This window comes from Rhineura floridana, chromosome 6 (assembly GCF_030035675.1).
Source record: "Rhineura floridana isolate rRhiFlo1 chromosome 6, rRhiFlo1.hap2, whole genome shotgun sequence".
NCBI classification, from domain to species: Eukaryota; Metazoa; Chordata; class Lepidosauria; order Squamata; family Rhineuridae; genus Rhineura; species Rhineura floridana.
The window spans coordinates 6,388,473-6,413,621 of NC_084485.1; the positions used below are offsets into that span (position 1 = coordinate 6,388,473).

The window sequence follows — 25,149 nt, forward strand, 5'->3', positions numbered from 1 at the left end:
CCTATTCCCTGATCCGCCCTTTGACTGACAAGGAGCACCTCTGTCTTGCCAGGATTTAATTTCAGCTTGTTCGCTCCCATCCAATCCATCACTGATACCAGGCAACGGTTCAGAACCTTGACAGCTTCCTTAGTTTCGTTAGATGGAAAAGAAAAGTAGAGTTGGGTATCATCCGCATATTGGTGACATTGAACCCCAAAACTACGGATAACCTCTCCCAGCAGCTTCATATATATATTAAATAACAAGGGGGACAGAACAGAACCCTGGGGGACTCCATAGGTCAATGGCCAAGGGGTCGAACAGACATCCCCCATAATCACCTTCTGGGTTCGTCCCTCTAGGAAGGACCAGAGCCACCGTAAAACCATGCCTCCAAGTCCCATCCCAGCTAGGCGACCCAAAAGGATACCATGGTCAATGGTATCAAAAGCAGCTGAGAGGTCCAGCAAAATTAACAGGGACACACTCCCCCTGTCCATTTCCCTGCGTAGGTCATCCACCAAGGCGACCAAAGCCGTCTCAGTCCCATAGCCGGGCCTGAAACCAGATTGAAAGGGATCTAGATAATCCGTGTCATCCAAAAATCTCTGGAGTTGGGTCGCCACCACCCGCTCTATTATCTTGCCCAAAAAAGGTGTATTAGAAACTGGGCAATAATTACCTAATAATGAGGGGTCCAGGGAGGATTTTTTCAATAAGGGTCTTATTACTGCCTCCTTTAAGCAGGACAGTATTCTGCCCTGAAGTAAGGAGGCATTAATAACTTCCCTGACCCATTCAATTAGTCCTCCTTGGGCATTTTTTATAAGCCAAGAGGGACAAGGATCTAATATGCAGGTGGTAGGATGCGCCTCTCCAAGGAGTTTGTCCACATCCTCGGATTGAACAAGCTGAAAAGAGTCCATTCTAATCGAGCAAGTAGAGGCCAAAGTTACATCCACAGAGACTGTATTAACGTTGGTGTCTAAGTCAGAGCGAATCTGAGTGACTTTATCTGCAAAATGTCGTGCGAATTCATCACAGCGGACTGTTGCATGGCAGCTGATGACTCTTTGGTAGAATGAGGCTTGGATTTCCAAGAAACAAGGCCCCAGTACTACTGAATCTGATAAGGGTGTAAAACTAACGTGTTTTTTTTAATGGCTCCAAGCCCAACTTGCAGAGGAACTATACGTTACAAAGAATGCAAATCTACCAACAAAAATCTAATGAATGTGTGTGGCTCCTTGGCCCTGTCAGTGATGTGGAGCAGGGGATGTGATGACAGGGAGAACATAGACGTTATCACTACATTAGGTAGCCTGACCTAGATGCAGAGCTTGGAAAAGTTACTTTTTTTTTAAACTACATCAGCCTCAGCCAGCATGGCCACTGGATTGGGCTGATGGGAGTTGTAGTTCAAAAAAGTAACTTTTCCAAGCTCTGCCTAGATGTTATGGATGGGAGAAGTGAGATCAGAGGGCGTGGCCGCTGTCAGACCTTTGTACCATGCAAGTCCATCTTTAGACCATTGCTCCATCTTCTGCTGGGATAATCAGTGACCTTCACAAAGTCTCTCTTGAGTGGAGTCTTTTTATTTTTACTATTGCAACACTGCATTTAATTTTTAAGGTTCCTGAATGCAATCCATATTTATTTATAGTTTAAATTTTGTCTATAACCTTTCTAAGTCAATATACATATGCTGTATGCAAAGGAGAGACATGTAAAAACTGTTACAATCATATAAAATATGGAGTCTTTTGGTGACTCTTCTGCCCTCCAATGCTAATGGTGAACTTGTTCCGTTCTGGAACCTGTACCAGCAATGCGTATTATACCCCAGTTTTAGGGGTGTGTAACTGGCCTGATTTGCAACTGAGAATTTTTTACACATATAAACACAGACATAAATGCTGTTTGGGGATAGTCAATACATTCTGCAGTACTTTTGAAATAGCAGCTGTCAAAGAGGGAATCTCTGCCTCCCCCACTTTTAGAGGAAAAAATCCCAATTTATTAGGATTTGCAGGATCACCCCCTTATTATCAGCAGCTGGTTTTACATTCGTAGTTGCTGACACTTACAAATATGATTAGGCAGGTACCTCCTCCACTCATACGCACACAATGAAAAAGTGGAGACAAGGTAGGCAATCTGCTCTTTGGCTTGTTGTTGTTATGTGCCATCAAGTCGATTACAACTTATGGCGACCCTATGAATCAGTGAACTCCAAGAGCATCTGTTGTGAACCACCCTGTTCAGAACTTGTAAGTTCAGGTCTGTGGCTTCCTTTATGGAATCAATCCATCTCTTGTTTGTCTTCCTCTTTTTCTACTCCCTTCTGTTTTTCCCAGCATTATTGTCTTTTCTAGTGAATCATGTCTTCTTCTGTGGTTAAAGTGCATTATGGGCTAAATATGCAATTATGGTACCAAGGATTAGGATTGGATTGCTCAGGCCAGCCAAACAATCACATTTTCCCAGTTATATTGGACATATTGAGAGGGGGTGGTCAATGATTATTAGCCAGGAGAGCTAAATCAGCCTTCCCCAGCCCGGTGCCCACCAGATGTGTTGGACTATAACTGCCACCAGTCCCACTCCAATCCAGTGCTGGCTGGGGCTGATGGGAGTTGTAGTCCAAAATATCAGGTTGGCGAAGGCTGAGCTAAATAGAGCCTCCATGGTCAGAGGCAGTATACTTCCAGATCCCCAGACAAATGCACAGCCGACAATGGCTGGATCTTGCTCTGCTTGCGAGTATCCTAGAGGCATCTAGCTGGCCCCCGTGGCTCAATGGCCTGATCCAGCAAAGCGATTCTCCTTATTGCTTAAGTTGGAAGCTTTGAGGTTGGGGGACGCTGTCCTTACAGGAGCCAAGGGTTACCTTGGGGTGGGGCTGCTGTCGCTGCCCTTGCAGGAGCCGGAGTTGCTGCTGCTGCTGAGCGAGGAGGTGCCGTAGGTGTCCCGCATGCTCACGGGTGGAGAGGGACGCCTGGAGGCAGGAAGAAGAGGCTGTTTCTCAGGCGGAGTGGCAGGGGCCGCTGCAGACTTAAAGAACGAGGCAAAGCCACTCCTTCCATAAAACTCACGACTTCAAAGACCACCAAAGAAAACACAAAGATACAAGACAGGAAGAGAAAAAAAAAAGGAAAAGAAAAAAACACAAACGACAAGAACAAACAGGCAGGGTTCAAAATGGAACACGGCAAAAGCTGTCTCTGCAAAGAGGCGAGTGAAGCAGTAGCAAAGGCAGGCCGGAGGGGGGCCCTGGAAGCCCCCAGCGTCCCTCCTCTGAACCCCAGCAGGAGCACCCTATCACTGGGTGAGACCTCACGACACTCAGAGCCAAAGAAAAAACATTGGGTGATAACCGCGCGAGAGGGGAAGTGTTGAAAAGCCGCTCCTTGGGCCCAGGCTGACTTTGCGACGGCAAGAGGCAACGCTGGAAAACTGTCCAAGGAGCTTGGCATACATTCATTCGCCCAGCCAGCCTCCCAATAACCCTATGAGGCTGGCCATGAGCTAGGGTGACCACATGGCCTAAGACATGCCATTTTAAAGAAAAAGAACCCCAAGAGATGAGAGGAGGGTCCTTGCCGTTGCCTCCCTGGGACAGCAGCTTGAGCAGGCACAAAGGTCACCTAGTCATAGCCCTTCTCACTATGGTGAGAGGTACTGCATTTCTGCTTAAATTATGGTCATTCTTCCTAAATTTGCACCCCTATACGTATAAGCTAGCGTAAGCAAATCTGTGCCTTTTTGGCAATGCACGTCCTCTTTTTTGACAACATGTAAGTGGCCTTCTAACCAGAGTGGGCACTGCCAACTGGCTAGCCAAGATGCTCACTGCTCTCTGCCAAGCGGTCTGCATATCCACAATCAGTGGAGGCCCTTCCCCAGGTGCCTCTGCCTTCAGGGATTACGTGGGTGGCAATCAGAGATATGGGCTTGTCAGTGGTGGCACCCATAACCTGGAATGCCCTCCCCAAAGATGCTCGCCTGATACCTACAGTGTTGCAAATGTATTTGCCTGGTTAAAATGGCCCCACTAGCCTGTGCTTCCAGTGAACAATTATTTTTGCTCAGCGCATAGTTAAACTATGGAATTTGCTCCCACAAGACGCAGTAATGGCCACCAGCTTGGACGGCTTTAAAAGAAGATTAGACAAATTCATGGAGGACAGGGCTATCAATGGCTACTAGCTGTGATGGCTGTGCTCTGCCACCCTAGTCAGAGGCAGCATGCTTCTGAAAACCAGTTGCCGGAAGCCTCAGGAGGGGAGAGTGTTCTTGCACTCGGGTCCTGCTTGCGGGCTTCCCCCAGGCACCTGGTTGGCCACTGTGAGAACAGGATGCTGGACTAGATGGGCCACTGGCCTGATCCAGCAGGCTCTTCTTATGTTCTTATTTTGGTGTTTTTATTGCAGCTACTGCTGCTTCACACTAAAATGCTAAAGAATTTTCATCATAAATTGCTGTAGAAATGTGGAGAACCAAATTTAAGATTGGAAAAATTAGAAACTGAGAGAACCAAAATCCACAGATCCTTCCATCCCTACGCAGAACACCTCAGAGTTCCTTTGTTGGGATGGCAGCTATGCCACTTTCAGCAAGTCTGAACCCATTTTGACACAACTTATACAGTGTTATTTAGCACCACAACAACTACAGTTCCCAGGGTTTGCCGGGGGTGGGTGGGGAAAGCATGACAGTTATTTGATTTCAAACAAGTTTAAACTAATTGTGTAGCTACATAATGGAATTTCCATCACAACAAAGCATGAATTCTAACAGCAGCATCTCTCTCCCCGTTTTCCACCTTCCTTAGCTTGGCAAATGAAGTGAGGCCATGCGAAGAAGTGTGGTAGGCCCTAGCTGTGGACTGCGCTCCCTCACAGAAGCTCACGCAGCACCTGTTTTGTGGCCTTTGGAGCAACAGGTGAACATCTTTTTTTCCCATTTGAAAAACATGGTTGGGTGCTTTTAAAACTTCAGCCATTCCCGTTTCCTAGGAACACAGAAAGCTGCCTTATAGTGCATCTGACCATTGGTCTATCTTGCTCAATATTGTCTGCACTGACTGGCAGTGGCTCTCCAGGGTTTCAGGCAGGGGTTGCTGGGGAATGAGCCTGGGTCCTTCTGCATGCAAAGCAGATGCTCTCCTACGAAGTTCCAGCTCTTCCCCCTCTCTGTTGCTGGCTTTATTCTGAGGTTGTTTTAACTTGCTTTTAACTTTATATTATAGGAGAAGAGAAGACTGAGGGGAGATATGACAGCACTCTTCAAGTACATGAAAGGTTGTCACATAGAGGAGGGCAGGGATCTCTTCTCAATCGTCCCAGAGTGCAGGACACGGAAGAATGGGCTCAAGCTGCAGGAAGCCAGATTTCAACTGAACATAGGAAAAACTTCCTAACTGTTAGAGCCATAAGACAATGGCACCAATTACCTAGAGAGGTAGTGGGCTCTCCGACACTGGAGGCATTCAAGAGGCAGCTGGACACCCATCTGTTGGGAATGCTTTGATTTGGATTCCTGTACTGAGCAGGGGGTTGGACTTGATGGCCTTACAGGCCCCTGCCAACTCTACTATTCTATGACTCTATGATATGATATTCATGTTGTAAAAATGCTATAAGTAAAATGCTAAAAATATGATAAGGAGTCATATCAAATCAAAGGATTGGAAAGGATATCGCACAAAGTATCTCTAACAAGTCCCTGTTGAGACATTCCAGAACTCAGCAGACAGCTTACTCTATTACTGAACTGACATGTTTTGCCTAAATCTGTCTCCTTGCACTTTAAATCCATTGCATTTTACCCAGGGTGAAAAATTCCTACTCCTTTTCAATAGCGGAAGATGGTCAGCATGCCGTCTCCTCTCTCATAAGCGCTGACACACACACTTTCATACCTCAGAAAGACTCATGCAAGTGAAAGCGTCCGACAGAACAGCTCCGCATTGCTATGCTGCTCTTAGGTGAGATTTGATTGATTGATTGATTACATTTATATACCGCCCCATAGCCGAAGCTCTCTGGGCGGTTTACAGCAATTCCCTGGATTGACATTTTTTTTAAAACCAGTCTTGCTGTTGTGCCTGGCGGGACCCGACAGGACACTGGACATGGCTGCAGTGCTGTGTTTGCCTTGGCAGATCACAAGTTATGCAGGCTTGCCTTAAAGGTACAGGAGCAAAACCTGTCAAAGAACCAGGCAACTCTATTGGCAGGAGACGCCTGCGGATAAGAGAGTGGCAAGGCCACAGATGTACTCAAACATACTAAAGAATAGGAAGAAACGTGGCAAACGGCAACCTCCAATGGACCTTTAGGACCAGCAGGCCACCCCGGCTGCAGAGGAAGCACATTCCAAACGCTGCCTTTGGCTATGAAGAACTGAAGTACAAACTCTAGCTTCAGTTGTTGGGATGGAAGGCTTGTGTAAGCGGTTCGCACATGCACAGCAGGTGGGCAGGCGTGCAAATGTTGTGCTGAAGTGTGATCAACAGACATGCAACTTTGGATTACGGCAGCCACAAGAAACAACCTGTCCCTCCTTCCTTAGGGGGTCTGTGCTCCCCACAAGGTGCTGTGCAGCCTTCATCCTGTACATTCACAAAGCGCACGGAAGGAGAAGAGGCTTGCTCCTTCCTTACAGCTGGAGAGCTTCCGTGCTCTCTTTACTCTATGATGGCACTGCAGGATGCAGCGTGTGCAAGGCTGGAGGTGAGGAAGATCCCTTGCTGTGAATTGGCAGAAAGGCTGCAGAAACATTGCACCGGCAATGTAGAGGGAAGGAGTTAATCATATTCACCTTCGGGATCCTGTCGAGGGTCGTCTGCTCCCTGGCAGGGACATAGCAATGGAACCGCCGGCCTTGGTGGTGAAGTCAATTGCCACTTCAGCTGGGGAAAGAGAGGGATGGAGATATGACGAAAGACAGAAATAAAATTTTGGAGGGAGGTTGCAAGGTGCATATGCTGATGCCTATATTCAAATCCAAGTCGTCTTTCTTGCAGACAATGCTTTTCCTATTTGGCTATTGAAATACTGCAAACAAATGGGGAGCCTTTGGTACCAGTGATGAATCCCACCCCACTCTTTCTCTAACTGTAAAGCATCCTGGCTCTGGAATACTGACTCACAGGAAAGAAGACCAGTGTCAACACTGTACTCTTTTCAGCACCAGGTTAAACATGTCAATGTACTGCCTTCAAGTAGATTCTGACTTATGGCGACCCTCTGAATAGGGTTTTCATGAGGCTGAGAGGCAGGGACTGGCCCAAGGTCACCCAGTGAGCTTCGTGGCTATGTGGGGATTCGAACCCTGGTCTCCCAGGTCGTAGTCCAACATGTTTTTTTATTATAATTATTTGCACAGGCTTTTCGGATCCATTGCATTGTTTTAGTTGCTTGAATAGCTTCTGGTTTATTATTTCATGTTTTCATTTTAATATTGTATAGATGTTTGTATTTTTATGTATACCACCCTAGAATCCATATGCAGATGAATTTATACATTTCAAAAACATACAGCATTTTAAAAATGCATACTTTTGTCCCAACTGGCTGACCATGCCTCCATAAGACTTATCTTAAACCTGGTCCTGTCTTTGTTAGCTTTTATCATTGTGGACTTGATCTAGACCAGTGGTTCTCAAACTTTTTTGGTTCATGGTGCACTGTAAAACATATAAAGATTTTCTGGCGCACTTTGTGTACAAAATTAAAAATATATTAATATATTTTAAGGGGCCCAGCCTAGCTATTAATTGATCATGGATGTAATAAATCTCTATACAAATGGATTTCTTCTCATTTTTAAAATATACTTTCATAATATTCGCGGCACACCTAGTCACCTCTTGCGGCGCACCAGTGTGCCGCGGTGCACTGTGTGAGAATCACTGATCTAGACTATGAGTTGTGAGCTAGTCATGTTTGGGAGAATTTTCACTTTAAAACCAAGTTTTAAAACAAACAGGAATATTTGTTCTGGCTCAAAGCAGCGACTGTGAATATATGTTGCAGTGTGGCGTAGTGGATAAGGTGTTGGACTACAGCCTGGGAGACCTGGGTTCAAATCCCCACACAGCCACGAAGCTCACCGGGTGACCTTGGGCCAGTCACTCCCTCTCAGCCTCAGAGGAAGGCAATGGGAAACCCCCTCTGAATACCGCTTACCATGAAAACCCTATTCGTGGGGTCGCCATAAGTAGGGATCGACTTGATCGCAGTCCATTTCCATTTGGGGGATGCAACAACCAAAAAGCATTTCCAAAGCCATTTCAGTCCTTTTGAGAGATGGATTTTCTATAAAGCAGGAGTGCCAGGGTGACAACCTCCACTTGCGAAAAGGAGGCACCTAAATCCCCCTTTCCCTCCCCCCCCTTTGAATGAGACTAAGGACAATTATCACAGCCATTAACTAATCAGTGAGCAATTGGATAATAATTCTGCTTCGGATGAGGATGAGCAAATAAGGCAGAGGAGAGGCGGCAGCTAGCACAGCAAATGGAACTGGATGGCGGGGAATTATCACAAGATGCCTCTGTGGTTTTGTGCCAAGTTTCTGGTCCTTTGCTGATCTGTTACTTCTCAACAACTACACACATCAAATTATGGAAACAGCAGGTTGGCAGACACAGCTTGGTGTGCTCTAAGCCTGTTGGATTCCTGCATTGGGCAGGGGGATGGACTTGATGGACCGTTCCAACTCTACTATTCTATGATTCTAGGACAGGAGTGGGGAACCTCAGCCCCAGCAGCCAAATTTGGGCCTTCAGGACTCTCTGTCTGACCCTTGGGACTTTCCCCAGGCCATGCCTCCTTCTCCCGCCCCCACTCCGGCCAAATGGCCCTACTCCACGCCCGACTTGAGTGATTTTGCCTGGTAGGAATGTGCCCTTGTTTGTTTATTTATAGGATTTGTTTACTATCCTTCACCAAGTTCCCAGTGCAGGTTAGAACAAAACAATGTTACAATTTAAAAATCAGATAAAACCAAAACTTAACATGTAAAATACAGTTTGTAACAGAGAATAAAAGTAGGTCCTAAAATATATATTTTAGCAGTGAAAGGCTAGGGTAAAAAGGTGCGCCTACAGCACGTAGCAAAGTTCTGCAACGCACATGCCCCACGACAGGGTGGAATGTCATAATTTGGGGGCTGCCACAACAGATGCTACTGGAGGTCGCTGATTCATAGGGTTGCCATAAGTTGGAATTGACTTCAAGGTACATAACACACACACACAGAGAATGGTCTGTCTCACACTACCCCCTTCTCCCCAAAAAGTCTGGGGGTGCTGGAACTACCAAGAGGGTCTGCTTTGCCAGTCGTAACACCTGAGATGATGTGTCCTGGCTGTCAACTTTCTCTTCCTCCTTAATCTCAGGGTAGAGACACACTCCCTGGGTCTGCCAGTTCCATCTCTCTCTTCTGAAAACGGAGGCACACGGCGCTCGCCAAACCCCGGCCCTTTTTACTGCAAAACCTGGTGGGAGCCGCTTGAGTGTGCTTTCTATTTTTTTAAGATTCAGCTTCGAAGAGATTTTTGCAACTGTTGGCAGATCACCCTGTTCTCCTCCAGGTGCGGCTAATAGAAATGCTTTGATTTGGTGACTAGTGTGTTTACAGCCTCAATATCCCCCCTTATAGAACTAAGCTCCGGAAGGATAGGGTGGCTCTGATGTCAGTGGGGCAGTGGGATCTGCTCCAGGTTTTAGTCTGAACTTCCAAGGAGCTGTCCAAGGTGCTGAGCCGATTTTGGGAATAGGTTTGAGCACATTGGACAGCTCCTTGAAAATGTGGACTAAAACCTGGAGCGGATTCCACTTCCTCACTGACATGGAGTCACCAGGCGCCAGTGACAGGGTCAAAGCTAGACTTATTTGGTCCTGCCTGTCATTAGCTCTGGCTCCATCTACTGTGTGGACTCCCTGCCTCCCACCCTACCAGTAACAATGGGCACCAACCACCACTGGACAAGATAGAACCCAGTGGGATGTCACAGGACAACTCCCATGGACCAAACAATAGCCCCCCCCAAATGGAACAAAATTGCCTCTTGCTTGCCTAGATGGATGGGTGCGTCGCTGTGTGTATAAACCTTTTGGCTTTTGTAGCCTACTGTACAAAGACAAGAGCCATGTCCTTTTCTCCATCTGTTTTGCCTCTAGGCACACTCACCACTGGCCTGTTGCCCTGCAAAGGTTGCCTACAACAGAATGTGGCTCTCAGGTTGAAAATAATTGCTCACTCCTGTTGCAGGACTAAGGGGATCACATTCATTGGGACCTGCTGTGTCTCTTTAACTTTTTCCCCACCCTGTAAACAATCCATTTTTTATTTTACACAAAGGTGCCATAAATCTTTAGGGGTGCTCTCTCCACCAGAAGAAACTGCCCCGAGTTTCACAAAGGGTGAGAAATGCAGTAGCTTCTGCTAAACATTTGCAATGTTTGCAATCTGCTAAACATTTTGCAAGGATGTTATAGCCCTTCACTCCCTTGGAGGAAGGGAAGTGGGAAGACGCTTGGGGGTGGGGAGATGGCTCCAGCTGTGTGCAGGCAAAGTAGGCTGCCTTTCTGGATAAAAGCTCCCAGATCGATGAAGTCTGCCTCCCCAAGATGCAAAGCTGCAGGGGGGGTTGCTAATGCGCCAAGATTAGTCATCACCCAGCTTGCTTGCATCCTGCGACGGAAACTAGCGATGCAGCCAAAGCAAAGCCTGCTGACTGCAGCACTGAGCAGGGAAAACCCATCACCCTAGCAGCGAACAAAGGCAATGTGGGGACTGGGAGGGCATCTTGGCTGGAAAAAAGCTTAGAGATGTGGGGCTGGGTGAAGCCTGGGATGTAGAAAGTGCTAGTGCCTACGCTTGTGAAACAACACAAACTGCATACACAAGTGACTCCAAAGCTGTTACGCTAGGTGCAGTTAATCAGGAGTAGCGATGGGCAAATCTGACAGTGTTGATTTGTCTCTGTTTCTTATTTTTCCACTCTTCAGTTCTCCACATTTCCACATCAATTTGCTGTAAAAAAAAAAGTCCTCATGAAAATTCTCCAGCATTTTAGTGCAATTTCCCCTTAATATACACATTTTTGTATGCAATTTTGCCTATTCACTTTTTTGCAAAGTATTTCCTTTAACATACTGGATGCTTGTATGGTATTTTCTATGCATTTTTACGCACACTTCCCCCCAGAACATGCATTTTGGTACACGTTATTTGGCTGGAGAACTGCATTGCAAGATTCGGAAAAGTGCGAATTTCAAAAGATGGTTGTGTTTCATTCCATATCTTGTTGCAGAAAGTGCAAACCACATAAGTTCACCTCTAAATGCAAAATGAATTGAATTTCTCCCCCATCCCTTCTCAGGAGGAAGCTCCATGGAACTTGATGGGCCATAGAATCATAGAGTTGGAAAGGGCCTATAAGGTCATTGAGTCCAACCCCCTGCAACAATGCAGGAATCCAACTTAAAGCATCCCCGACAGGTGCCTGTCCAACTGCCTCTTGAGTGCCTCCAGTGTTGGAGAGCCCACCACCTCCCCAGGTCGTTGGTTCCATTGCTGAAGTGCTCTAACTGTTAGGAAGTTTTTCCTCATGTTCAGTTGAAATCTGGCTTCCTGTAACTTGCGCACATTGTTCTGTGACCTGCACTCTGGGACGATTGAGAACAGATCTTGGCCCTCCTCTGTGTGACAATCTTCCAAGTAACTGAACAGTCCTATCCTAGCTCCTCTCAGTCTTCTCTTCTCAAGGCTAAACATGCCCAGTTCTTTCGATTTCTCCTCATAGGCCTTTATTTCCAGTCCCCTGGTCATCCTCGTTGCCCTCCTCTAAACCCGTTCCAGTTTGTCTGCATCCTTCCCAAAGTGCGGTGTCCTTACCTGGATGCAGTACTCAAGATGAGGCATAACCAGTGCCAAATAGAGGGGAACCAGTACTTCACATGATTTGGAAACTATACTTCTGTGAATGCAGCCTAAAATAGCATTTGCCTTTTTTGCAGCCACATCACACTGTTGTAAACTAAGTAAACATTTATAGGATAGCAAGAATGCTTCTGTATTTTAGCCTCTCTTGTGGCACTTGTGAATGACTGATGCTGTACAATGAGCCTCAGACACCAATTTTAGACTTGGTTAAGGACACAGCCGGAAGTTAGCTTTGCAAAGCACCTATGACCTCTATAACTCTAAGCATCAGTCCATGTTTGTTTATCATTGTAGCATCAAGACATTGGTTGCATGCATGAATTAACCCATTATATACAGGACCAAACTAGATATTACATTAAATATGTAGTTCGATGTTGCACGATCTTTGGTTTTTTTTTAAAAAAAGTTGAAATAACAGGCATGGGGAGGAAAGCCAGGACTGTAGGGAGAGGAGGAGCATTTGAAAAACCTTTCCTCCTACACTCTTTATTTCCATGGAAGATAAGGCTATCAATGGCTACTAACCACGATGGCTGTGGTCTGCCTCCATAGTGGGAGGCAATGTGCTTCTGAATACCAGTTGATGGAATCCGCATGAGGGGAGAGTGCTCTTTGCGCTCAGGCCCTGTTTTGGACTTCCCATAATGGACATCTGGTTGGCCACTGTGAGAACGGGATCTTGGGCCAGGTGGGTCGTTGGCCTGAGCCAGCAAGCTCTTCTTATGTTCTTCCTCCAAAGCTGCTATTTATGTGGAGAGAGAAGCTTCTATTGGTTCCAACCCCAGCTACAAATGCAAATAGGAGCTGGGGCGTGGGAGGAAGGAAGCTAAGGGGTGGGAAGATTTCCAATAGGGATAAAGGCTTGTAAAAAGTTTGGTTTTAAATCCTCCCTCTTCACTACTGTCTCAGCCTGCTATTTAAGGCTTTTAGAATCAAATGAAATGTGGATCTTTATTACTACAATTTAAATCCTGCTGACTAACCCACAGAGCCTCTTAAAAATAAATTTTAAAAATCCTGCAGATAATTAAAAAGCACAACCCCCAAACCCATCTGAGCAATGTCAACCAGTATTACTCCTCAAAACCATACTTGTCACCTCAACAGCCCAAATCATCCTAAAAAGGAATGCTTATACACAACATCGCCTAAAAACCAGGAGGAAAGCTTCCTTTGGAAGGGAATTCCACAGCAAGGGTGCCACTACTGTGAAGGCCCTGAGCACTTAGCCTTTGTTTAGGGTTGTTCTAACAGCCACCCTGTAAGTTAAGTCAGTATTGCTAATGGGCTGGAAGTGGCTTGCCTCATCTGTCACCTAGTGAGTTCACAGCAAAAGTGCTACTTCAACCACAGCCTTCCCAATTCTAAATCCAGTTTCTTTAGCCACTATGCTATGGCAGCCCTTCTTGATTAGATTGCCTCCTGTCAGAGTTCAGACTGCGGGGGCACATTAAGCAGCACTCTCTACTGGATCTTAAGGAATAAGGGGAAATGTATAAGAGAAGACCCCTCTTCAAGTACTCCAGACCCAGACTGTTTAGATTCTTAAAGGTCAATGCCAGCACTTTTGGAATGGAAACCAACACAATGAAATGAGCCACTGCACATTAATTGCCACAGAAAGAACATTCATATTATCCACTGTCAAATCTGACACAATACAAGGGACACAACACAAGGGAGAGAGTTGAAACATTTGGCTCACTGTCCTCAGGCAATGAGCACATATGTGAGAATCAACCCTAATTCACTGTGGGACAAGGCATTAGAGCCTGCCCCCAAACAAACAAAAGTCCTTCCAACCTTACTAATGGGTAGTTTTTTAAAAAAAACAGCACGGAAAGAATAAAGCTTTTGGAAGAGTTGGATTCTCCATGGTGACAAACGATGTAGGAGGACCAGAAAAAGAAACTAGTGAAAACTAGAAACATACAATTGTCACGTCAAGGTTAGAGTAATGACGAAGGATCCATATAGAGCTAGAGGTGCAGGCCAGTCCTGACGTTCAAAACACCCACATTCTGTTCTCTGCAAAGCAGACTTTTATGTCCAAATGCTGAAGTCATAGACATCTCTTAGAGCAGATCATGTTGTAGAACATCACATGAAACAGGTCTAGGGTTGCATATGTAGGGCCCACTTTCAGGATCATTTAGGGGGAAGATCTCCAAATGATTAACCAGTGATCTATAAGAAAGCAAGAGGGGTAGCCTTACACTGGATGGAGAATTCATTAAACTGGATGCAAAGGTTCAAAATATCCATTAAACCGAGAACAAAGAACGAGCACCTTGAAGAAAGTTTTAGGAGACAATATATTTGCTGAAATGTGTTAAGCATTTGGGGAACAGCTGTAAGTCAGTGATAGGCTACATGCCTTGTCTGCAGAAGGCCCAGGTTTATTTATTTTATTTATTTATTATTTAATTTGTATCCCGCCCTTCCTCCCAGCAGGAGCCCAGGGCGGCAAACAAAGTGCTAAAAACACTTTAAAACATCATAAAAACAGATCTTAAAATACATTAAGACAAAACAGAGTTAAAAACATTTTTAAAAAAGTTTAAAAAGGTTAAAAACATTATTAAAAAACATATTAAGTAATTCTAACACAGACGCAGACTGGGATAGGTCTCAACCGAAAAGGCTTGTTGAAAGAGGAAAGTCTTCAAAAGGCACTGAAAAGATAGCAGAGATGGCTCCTGTTCAACCCTTGCCATCTCCAGTTAAAAGAGATCACAGGTAGCAAGACTGGGAACGATCTCTGCCTAGGAGTACTGAGAGTTGCTGTCAATCAACTCTCTCCTTGAACGGGTTACTAGACAGATCAATGGTATGGCTCAGGATCAGGCATCCCATTAGGACCAATTTGGGTCTCTCTCCCCCCTCTCCCTCTCCCCCCATGGCTCTTTTGGTTTCCTTTCAGCGCCAAGTCACTAGAGAACCTCGGAGTGCATTGCCCCATGGAAGTCTGCAAGGTGGTTGTTGAATCGTACATGTTGGCAGTTGAAATATGGGAAGGACAAAAGAAAACGTGGCAGAAGGGAAGAAAGGGGAGGTCATCGCACAAACAATCCACGTTCCCACCCTGGGAATGCTTCCTGTATGGGTGCTTTGGGAACAGGCACAGTCATACTAGGACCTTGATGGGAACGTCTGGAGCATCATTTTGAGAAGGATGTGAGGGTGGTGGCCAAAATCCCCAAATGGCTTGCTGAGAAGTCCCATGACCGCATGAGCACATCCCCTGCAGCTGGGAAAAGCAACGTACGCTGCTGTGTGGTTCCAGCCTAGGTCGGCTTACATCTAAATAAAACACCTCCTGGGGCTGGATTTAGAATTTGTGGTGGACTTTTCTGCTCCTGGGCAAACAAAATTTTGCATGATGCCTCCTCATAACTGTAGCAAGGAAGAGTTGAGCTATTTAACACCAGAATAGGTCAGCTTTACCCACGCATTCAGAGAGGGCTGCAACATTTGAAAGTGTGAAGATATTGCACATGCCAGGGACACCAGCAGTTGCATCAGGAGCCTCTGGGTCTGAGGAGGCAACATAGCGTTGTCTAGGCCCCTCTTCAGGCATAAAAAGGGGGGTTCAGCAATCGCACCCTCTGGAACTGGCAAGTGGGATGAAGCCTTTGGATTGGCCAGGGCTGGCCTCCACATTAGAAGACTGCCCTTGTCTGGTAGAGTTGTCGGCTTCTCCAGTTTTGGCCAACGCAGTTTCAACTCTAGCCAGCAAATAAGGAGGGTGTCCCAAGAGGGAAAAGCTGCTTCTGTCCTCTCATTCATTATTATTATTTTATTTAAAGTATTTTGTGCAAGCCAGATGAAGCAGCCAGCAAGAGGGCTGTCTTGCGAGTAGTCATGTACCACCTGTCTTGTGACCCTATCCATAAACCGGGCAAGAGGGGCACTTGCAGCAGTGGTACGACAGTTTTGAGGCTTCTCCTTTATTATATGTCCCATAGTCTCCCAGGGCCTACAGCCACACTACCCTGAACACACCCAATCTCGTCTGATCTCGGAAGCTAAGCAGGGTCAGGCCTGGTTAGTACTTGGATGGAAGACAGCCTGAGAAGACCGAGTGCCGTAGGCTTAGAGGAAGGCAATGGTGAACCACCTCTGAATACCTCTTACCATGAAAACCCTATGAATATATATAAAAAAAGATTCATAGGGTTGCCATAAGTTGTAATCAACTTGAAGGCATATAGCAACAACAAGAAGGTCTCCCTGGACTGGCTTGCCGGCAGCAGAGCCGCAGTGATTTCAGAGGCAGCAGAGCACCTACTGGGCTAGCTTCTGCTAGCAACTGCGAATTACTTGAAAATTCCTTGTCCTTTTTATGCATAACGTCAGGGTCAATACGAAAATACCCGTCGTTTCCCATGAATATGGAATACCAGGAAGATCTTACCCGACTCCATTTTGAACAGATGGAATCAGTGATGCAACTGGAGAGATTCTTGGGCTTAACAGTCCAAGACAGACTATCCATCTGCGAAGCAGCAGAACTACTCACCTCGTTATATTTTTAAATGTCAGCTTTATTCTGATATCAGGGAACACTATACAGAGATCTTACTAAAGAACATGAAATGATGGCGAATGACAGAAAATGAATCATATAGAAAACAAAAAGAAAGAACATAACAAGTATAAAAATATATCTAAAAATGTCCATGAATGTTACACTAAAAGCGTATATGCAATACCTTATTCTTAGCATCACCTCTTTTATCTTATGTTTTATGTATACTTTTCTTTTTTTTTTTTTCAATAATTTTTATTCAAATTTTCATAAAACATACAAGACAAAATCATAAAACATTCAAAGACAAAAAACAAAATCAAAAATAGTTAAACAAAAAGAAAAAAAGAAAACAAAAATAAAAAATAAAGAGTAAAATATTGACTTCCCATTTGTCAAAGATCAAATCAGTTATAAGTCTATAATATATAGCAATCCTGTCTCTTAAGTCATATTATAAAATCACTTTCCTCCAGTAGTTATCTTACTTAATCATCAAATCTCATAAACATTACTTTATTCTTTCCACAAAAAGTCAAAGAGAGATTTCAATTCTTTAAGAAATATATCTATCAATTTTTTTTTTCCAGATAAGCATATCGATTAATCCATCTCATTACTAATTATGATAATCTTATTGTCATAACCATAGTCAAAATAAACATTTCAATTAATCCATCACATCAGAATCTGTTAGGTTCAGTAATTTCAGTAGCCATTGTTCTATTATCTCTATTAGTTCCATTTTCCATCTTCCATCTTCAGTAGTCTTGTTAAGTCCAGTAATTTCAATATCCAATCTTCCATTATCAGTATTCCATAATAATCTTGCTGTCAAAGCCATAGTCATATAGTAAGAGTCTGATGGGAATTACCTCTATCCCAAATATTTTCTTGCCATCCATTCTGAATAGGTTGCTGAAATACTGCTGTAAAATCATATCTCTGTTCTTTTTTTCAAAATACACTGGGTCATCTCTTAAAAGTTTTTCCATTGTCACATGGCTGCAGTTAATTCCATAGATTTTCTCTATATTGGGCTCCATCACATCATTCCAGTCCAGAAGATAATCCATGCCATTGATAACTTTATCTCTAGAATCTTCATTAATTTCTTCAGAGATAACATTGAGTTCCAAACAATAGATTTTATTTCTAAAGTCCATAGACTCCAAATCTTGTTCCTGTTCCACGTTTGTTCCAATCTCCGGGATCTCCTCTCTCACAGGGACCCCTATTCCAGTCTCCAGGGTCTCCTCTCTCACAGGGACCCCTGTTCCAATCTCCGGGGTCTCCTCTCTCACAGGGACCCCTTCCAGGGTCACCTCTCTCACAGGGACCCTTATATCTTTAATCTCCTGCTTCATTTTACTCAATTCAATTTTCGTTATCTCAATCTCATCCATTATTTTCTGAAACATAGTTATTTCCAGATTCTCAGCCACTTTCTTAATTGCCATTTTAAAAGAAAAATATAGGAAAACCACTTCTTATTTCAGCAACAATTGGGTTAATACTCCAAACTTGGTGACATCACAGTATAAACAGAGCAGACAGCCTTATCTCTCCAATAGTTAAGTAAACAAAATGCAGTTCCCAGGATCGAAACAATTAATGGCAATCGTCAAGAAACAGATTCGTCAAAATAAAATAGACCAAAAAGAGAGTAGTCTCAAAACAGTATAATATTTTTCAAAATAAAAATCTGGAATAGAAATCCCTCTTCTGTGTGTATCTTTAGAATGCAAATCCAGGACAGCTTTTTGCAACAAAAACAGAGATAAGCTATTAATTAGTGCGTAGCAGAGAGAAGTTACGGCTCCCCAGTGAGATGTCAAAAACCGATCAATCTGGCAAATCTCTTTTAAACAGCAACAATTTAAGTCAAGTAAAAGAAAAATATAGAAAGAAGGGTGCTTGCCTGTTAATGCGTTCTCTCTTAGAAGATAAGATGAACGTTCGCTTTAACAGATAGAGCTTGCTGTTGAAAATCCGTCCCACCTTCGTCGGCTGGACCTCGTCCCATAAATTAATGAGATCTGGTCGTCCCAACAAAAATAGGCTTTGAGGTTAATCTCTTCGTTTCTCCCTACCCGGGAGAAGTTTAATCAGTCAAAAAAAAAGAAAAAACTGACTGATATATCTGAATAAGCTTCTTTTGAGGCAGGAGCCCGTCTCAAAAGCAGGCACAGGCTAAGTCACCCTTCCCGGAAGTCCGTTTTATGTATACTTTTCTGTGGTGTTTACATGTATCTCATTTTGTTCTCTTTTGTCATGATGTATGGATCAATTCCATAAAATTCTGCTCTGTTCTATTCCTTGACCTGTGTTCATGCATAAGAGAGTGTGTGCCATCTCTGTGCCCTGTTCCTGTCTGTTGATGACCCATTTTCTCTGTGCCCGACTAGCTCTAGGATGACCAAGAAACTGAACCCAAATACGGCTAGGCAAAACTGGGCTCAGCTCTCAATGACTCCCATTGAATACCGTGGGAGAAGGTTAAGTGGGCACTGATCCGGGACGTAGCTGTGGACATGTATGCACGAGACAACCTGTTCCTGGCTTCCAGACCAGAGGCCTCTGCAATCTATGGGCTTTCCTCCACCACCAACGTTATTCCAAGTACCTAAGAAGAGCCTTGCGGGATCAGACCAAAAGCCATCCAGTCCAGCATTTTGTTCCCACAGTGACCAACCAGATGTCAGCCGATCACTAATTCTGCCAAGGAAAATAAAAATGGGCAAATATGGGGGTGAGGAGAAGCAGCGGGGGAAGTGAGGAAACCACTAATAATTCTCTAGGCACTTTTACTGCCATGAAGGACAAGAGGATTATAAGAGATCTCCGGCAATGACTCAGCAGTGTGAAGCTGTCACCACTGTAACTGCAAGCCAGGAAGGAAAAAAGAAATAATTTTAGGATGGATTTGCAGAATTGAAGCCACAGAAGATGACAGTACCGGCTGATTTATTTATGGCCACAACCGCAAATCCAGAAAAGCCACTGAAAAATGTATCAAAATCCTGTGCCAAGAAACCAGCACGTACTTTACTTATTTTGCACAATTCATTTTCCTTCACTGTTCATGGGGAGGGGCATTTAAGGGGCATCTGTTGGCCACTGGAAACCCTGCTCAGACCACCTCTGCTCCAGAGCACAGCTTCTGTGATTTCACAAGGCACCGCTAAGCACATTTTCAGGTCTACATCCCAGCCTTAGGGACCAGAAACTTGCCAGAAAGAAAAAGAAATAAAGAACATAAACAGAATGCTATATTCTGCAGTAATATGCAATTCCACACTGTGATGGCAGCCCTGTTGACATCCTGCCCTTAGCAGTGGCATAAATGCATGATCACAGGAGACTATGGGAATAACACAGGTTTCAAATCAGAGTACTTCTAGTTTTGCCCACTGAGAGAGGATGCAATTCAGAGACAGTTAGGTTTACTGCCCTAGATAATTTCAGATTTCTGGAAAGTTAGGAAGACCTGACATTCTATGGATTACAATCACATAATCCAAAGAGATTTGGAAGCCCTGGATTCATGTCTCAAGACGTGCAGACAGCTTTGGGCATGTCATTGTCAGACACAATTTTTTTGCCAACATGGAAAGCCTCTTGGAGAAAATTCTAGGAGCAAATATAAGAATATGCCATATGTTCAACACAACCTCTCAGCCTGTAACTTTGGTGCATAATTACATGCTCGATCTCCTTTCCCTTCATAGTACTCCCCAGCACTAAACAGAATTGTGATGGGGCAGTCCTGATTGTTCCAACCTATGCGAAGAGTTGGCAGGGCAAGACAGGCGGGGCATAGGGGATCATCTGATGCTGCTGTGGACAGGACAAAAACCAAAAGGAACTCCAGCCAGCATGCTCCTTGGCTGATGTGCAGCTTCAGGTTCAACTGTGAATAATTATTTGCCACACTAGCTGGGCTCTGAGTCAATAGGAAGCATTTCTTCACTACCCATCATATTTAGGAAACACTCAAAATCTAGGTATGCTCAGACTGCAGCTTTAGGAGAGTGCAGTGCTTCTCTATTTATAGGACAGTGAAGTATTAGGTGAGGAACATTTAGATGAGTTGTGATCTCTTTTCATCCATAAACCATTGTTGGCTGCCGAATTCCCTTTGCTGGGGGTGGGGACGCACCTTGCAAATGCTTTCTCAGTAGCGAAATTCACATGCAAAGTGACATAGAGCTGGATGCTATTTTCTGATCAAATTATATAATGGCCTAAAAAGCTGATGCAACCGCCAATCTGACAGAAATCTGATATTTTAATTAATCAGGTTCACATTCAAGTCTTATCAGATCTTTCTGAAGATATTTCAGTTTGTAACCATGATGCTACAGAAAGGAAATACCAGTTATCACTATGGGATGGGTGTTCTTTTTGATTGCATTTTATAACAACCAAGAGGATTGCGACACTCTAAAAGCTAAGAAATTTTATTATGGCATCAGCTTTCGTGGAATAGAGCCAACTTCATCAGACATATGGAGATAGCTCTAGTCCATGAAAGCGTATACCACAATAAGATTTGTTTGTCTTTAAGGACAAGTCTCCCAGAAACTGCAGTAAGCGCTGAAGCAGAATTTCTAACAGGACTGAGCCCGTCGGCATACGACACCTCTACCAAGAGATCTTTACTGCCTTCTGATTTGCTTCTCGGCCAGGTGTTCAAGGCCCTCAGCAGCGTGGAACCAGTTTAGTTTACCCTGTACATGTCCATTTAACAGTTTTTATCTGTGGAACATACGTGTGGGGGGGGGGAACAGGGCTGAGGGAAACAGACACTGATGAAGGGTTTTTTTTAAAATGGAGACGGACATCACTTACTCAACGAAGGGAAGAGACAGCTGAGGAGAAGGCAAAAAGATAAGCTCATCAGTGAGGAAAAAACAGAGAGACAAGGAATATTCTACTGCCTTGGTCGATGAGGCAGGAAAAGACTGGGGAGGTCACGTGCATGACCAACCTACTCGCAGCAATTCTGCTGTAATTCTGTGCCTATGGTCACTAAGTGGAGCTACAGCCCACTTGATGGACTATCATCCAGGAGAAATTTATTTCAGGTAAGGACCAAAGTCTTCTTTTACCAGCGTCACAGTTCTGCACCTGCAAGGAATCAATCCTTCAGTGTGGCACCGTCTACTCTTTGGAACTCTCTGCCCATTAGTGTAAGGCAGGCACCTCTACTGTGTTGTTTTAAGCACCTGCTAAAAATGTTTATTTAGGCAAGCCTACCGAGACATGCAATTTTATTATGTATATTTGTTTCAAAACTGCTGATTGTACATATATTTTGAACTTAAATAGACAAAAGTCTATTAAATAGAGTCTGAACTAAATCTGGTGGTTGGTACACACCCCTAGAGACTATCCATCTGTGTCATATAGCATTCAACGCATATTGTTCTTTATAATATAAAAAGAAAATGAATCCATAAGAGTAAAGGGAACTGAGAGAGATGGAATAGGAAACAGAGTGTAGTATGGTCTGATAGACAGAATGGAGGAAATGCCATGGAAATCAGGGTTCAGCCCCTATTTAAGCCATGCTGAGAACTTGTAGGAAGTTATGCAATGACTGGCAACTTACAGCTTCCTGGCCAGGGAATGCTGGGTACATTGGAACTTACATTTCCTCCTGATGATGAATACAAGACAGGCAGCTGCGTGTGCACACATGGATTCAGGGCTTTTCTTGTCTGAACTCCCACTAGAAGTAGGACAGGCAGCAAAATCAGAGGGGTTGCATGCTGAAAGTCCCAAGTTCAGTCCCTTGCATTCTCTTTTAAAGGCCTGGGTGGTCTTGAGGAAATCAGCTTGCAAGGCTGTCTTAATAATCATAGACATTAGAGGCAGGATTATTCACTAGCTAGTAAGTTGGTCTCTAAGTGCTCTGGGTTCAGGTTCTAGCCTATGGCCTGTTTCACACAGAATGAATTTCCTGAAGTGGACATAGTATGTGCATGCAGCAGAATAGACACACGTACACGGATCACATATAATGGGGTGCACACACTTATATGGGACAGATACCCATTGTAAGAAATCTTACAGGCATGTAAACAGTCTTAGTAGCAATTCCTAATCTGTGAAATGAAAATAAGGAAAAACCAGTCTCAAAGGGTCTCTATGAGCAGGGCCGGTGCCAGAGGGCAGCCAGGTTGGGCCCTGGCTGAGGGCCCCTGAAGGGCTCCTCCTTAGGGTGGGAGGGTAGTGCACCCGTTCCACGATCCATGGCAGTGTCAGCTCCCGACCCTGCCAAAGATCATGCAGAGGGAGCTCTCAGCACTCCAATACAGTCAGTGTGGGCTTCAATAAGCTCACATGCACGCCCCACCTACCTCCCCTGTTGCTGTGAATGATGTGTGTACTGCGTACGCATGCCCGCCATCAACCAAGATGGCAGCAGAGGCTTCCCTAAGAAGCTGTTGCCCCTGCTGCCATCTTGGTTGATGATAGGCATGTGTGCACAGCCCACATTTCATTCACAGGGGCAGGAGAGGTAGGTGGGATGTGCGGGTGGGCTTATTAGCCCTGTGCCAGCTGTATGTGTGAGTTGGGCTATGGTGCCATGGGCCCAGGGTGGGCTGGTGTCCAAGGGCCCAGTCATGCCTGGCGCCGGCCCTGTCTGTGAGGCCAAACTCAAGCTATTCCTAGGTGGTCTTACTTAGACTCTGAGCTGCAACCTCCCTCTCACCCGTGCCAACATCAACAATACAAAAATGATACTGGCCTACTTTATAGTCCTGTTGTAAGGATTAAGGAATTATATATGTGAAGCACTTTGAACACATAAACACAAAGCTTTATAGATGCTATCATCATCATCATCTATAAAATTTAATCTGCACAACTTCAGATGCACTCATCAGCAGAGCTTGGGAGAGTTACTTTTTTGAACTACAACTCCCATCAGTCCAATCTAGTGGCCATGCTGGCTGGGGCTGCTGGGAGTTGTAGTTCAAAAAAGTAACTTTTCCAAGCTCTGCTCATCAGGTAAACATAGCCCACTAGCAATGTACAGCAGTCCACTGGGGTGTCAATAAAATTGATTGAGACTGTTCATGCATGTTGGAATGGGGAAATCGCCAAAAACCTGGCAGGACGTACATATTATATTTCTGATGGGCTGCATTTGGCTGGGTTGGCTACAAGTTGGGCAGAGTGGCAATGGCTAGCCAAGGACAAAATATAAAAAGTAGCTGTAATTGTGTTCAACTCCAGATAGCAGGGTGAAGTTTAAAGCTAGCCGGACCTGTTCAATACTATCACTGAGAAGGTTGTGTTTATTTCATTGCCTATGTTTGTCATCAGCACATTTTTCAAAATGAATATAATTCAGAATTTATGCCTTGCAGCAAAAGGCAGATCACCGAAGCCCATGGGGAAATTTAAATGCACAGGCTTTAATTCTCCAGAGATTACATGAATGACAAGAGAGGGGGATATTACGGATGGAAGCTAATAGGAAATTCCGACCAAAGGGCATCCACTTAAGACTTCTCTGCAGCAAGAGTTAAGTATACGGAACACAGCTAAGGAATGCCTGGCCCAAAGCCATATTTTTCAGAACTCTCCATTCCAGGCAACCCTTAAAGGTATAGGAGCTCTGGTGCTGGCAACCCCACATATGACAGGTATCAACAGCTCAATCCCTGATTTTTCAAGGTATCTACTTCATCCTGCTTTTAATGTTGCCCGGTGCCAAACTGGAGATGCCTTCTGTCACCTTGAGAGTTCAGAGACCATGACGGAACATAACGCCTTCCACCTTCCTACCCCAACAGTTATTTAGCTCTGACACACGGTTGCAATATGCAGGGTTCTGACTGTATTCTATAGGAGTCAGGCTGCAGGGAGAGGAGATGCAGGCACAGAATGAGAAGTACTCCCACAGACTTTACACTTAAAGCAACAGGCAGCATCTCCAGTTTGGGACCTGGCTACTTGATGCGGTGCAAGCACCCTGAGCTGACTGCAGAAGAAGACACCGCCTGGATTGTAATCCGAGAGGGTTTTTTTGTTTTGTAAAATAGACAGGTGCAAAAACTAACAACCCATCCCATCAGAACATTGGCCTCTCACACACTTCCAAAAAAAGAGGGCAAAAGGGGGTGCAAATCTGCATAATTTTTGCATTTGATAATGTATATGTCTAGATACACATTCCGAGATAATTACTATAATTTAAACCACCATAGTGGGGAAGACTGACCGGGTGACCTGTGCGCCTGCTCAGACTATTGTTCAGGTGCTATTAACAGGGACCCTCAAGGCCCCCCCTTCTAGTTCTTTGGCTTTAAAATGGACTTGGACCAGACAGCCCTTCAAAAAGAAGAAGGAAGACCTCTGTGCAATAGGAGACATAGCCACCTGACCAAACATCCGATTACTTCCTCCATCTACATTGAAAAACTAAATATATCATTTCACCGAAAAGGTTAAAAAAATCCATTCAGAGTATCCGATCAGCGAATCTAAATAGCAAAATATAGAACTATATTTAAAAGTTCATCTTTCTCCCTTCATGGGAAACATTCGTTTCTAAACCAATCCAGTATTTTATGGGTAAGGACAGTTTGAAACAAAGGAGAATAAATGTGCAAGGAAGTGCAGGTTGTGGCAGGCTGACTTTGCGGCCAAGG

General features: G+C 44.5%; 1 protein-coding gene and 1 pseudogene across 1 annotated transcript in view; one reads left to right on the forward strand and one right to left on the reverse strand.

Annotated features, from left to right (window-relative positions):
* Positions 1-25,149, reverse strand: part of SNPH (syntaphilin) — a 45,097-nt gene that overhangs the window by 10,283 nt on the left and 9,665 nt on the right. The window contains exons 3-4 of the mRNA XM_061630203.1: positions 6,808-6,898; positions 2,873-2,980 (exon numbers count right to left, since the gene is read on the reverse strand). Of these exons, the coding sequence (XP_061486187.1) occupies positions 2,873-2,980; positions 6,808-6,851 (152 nt within the window). The 5' untranslated portion in view covers positions 6,852-6,898. The remainder of the gene's footprint in view (positions 1-2,872; positions 2,981-6,807; positions 6,899-25,149) is intronic.
* On the forward strand, positions 15,924-16,042 carry LOC133388100 (5S ribosomal RNA; annotated as a pseudogene).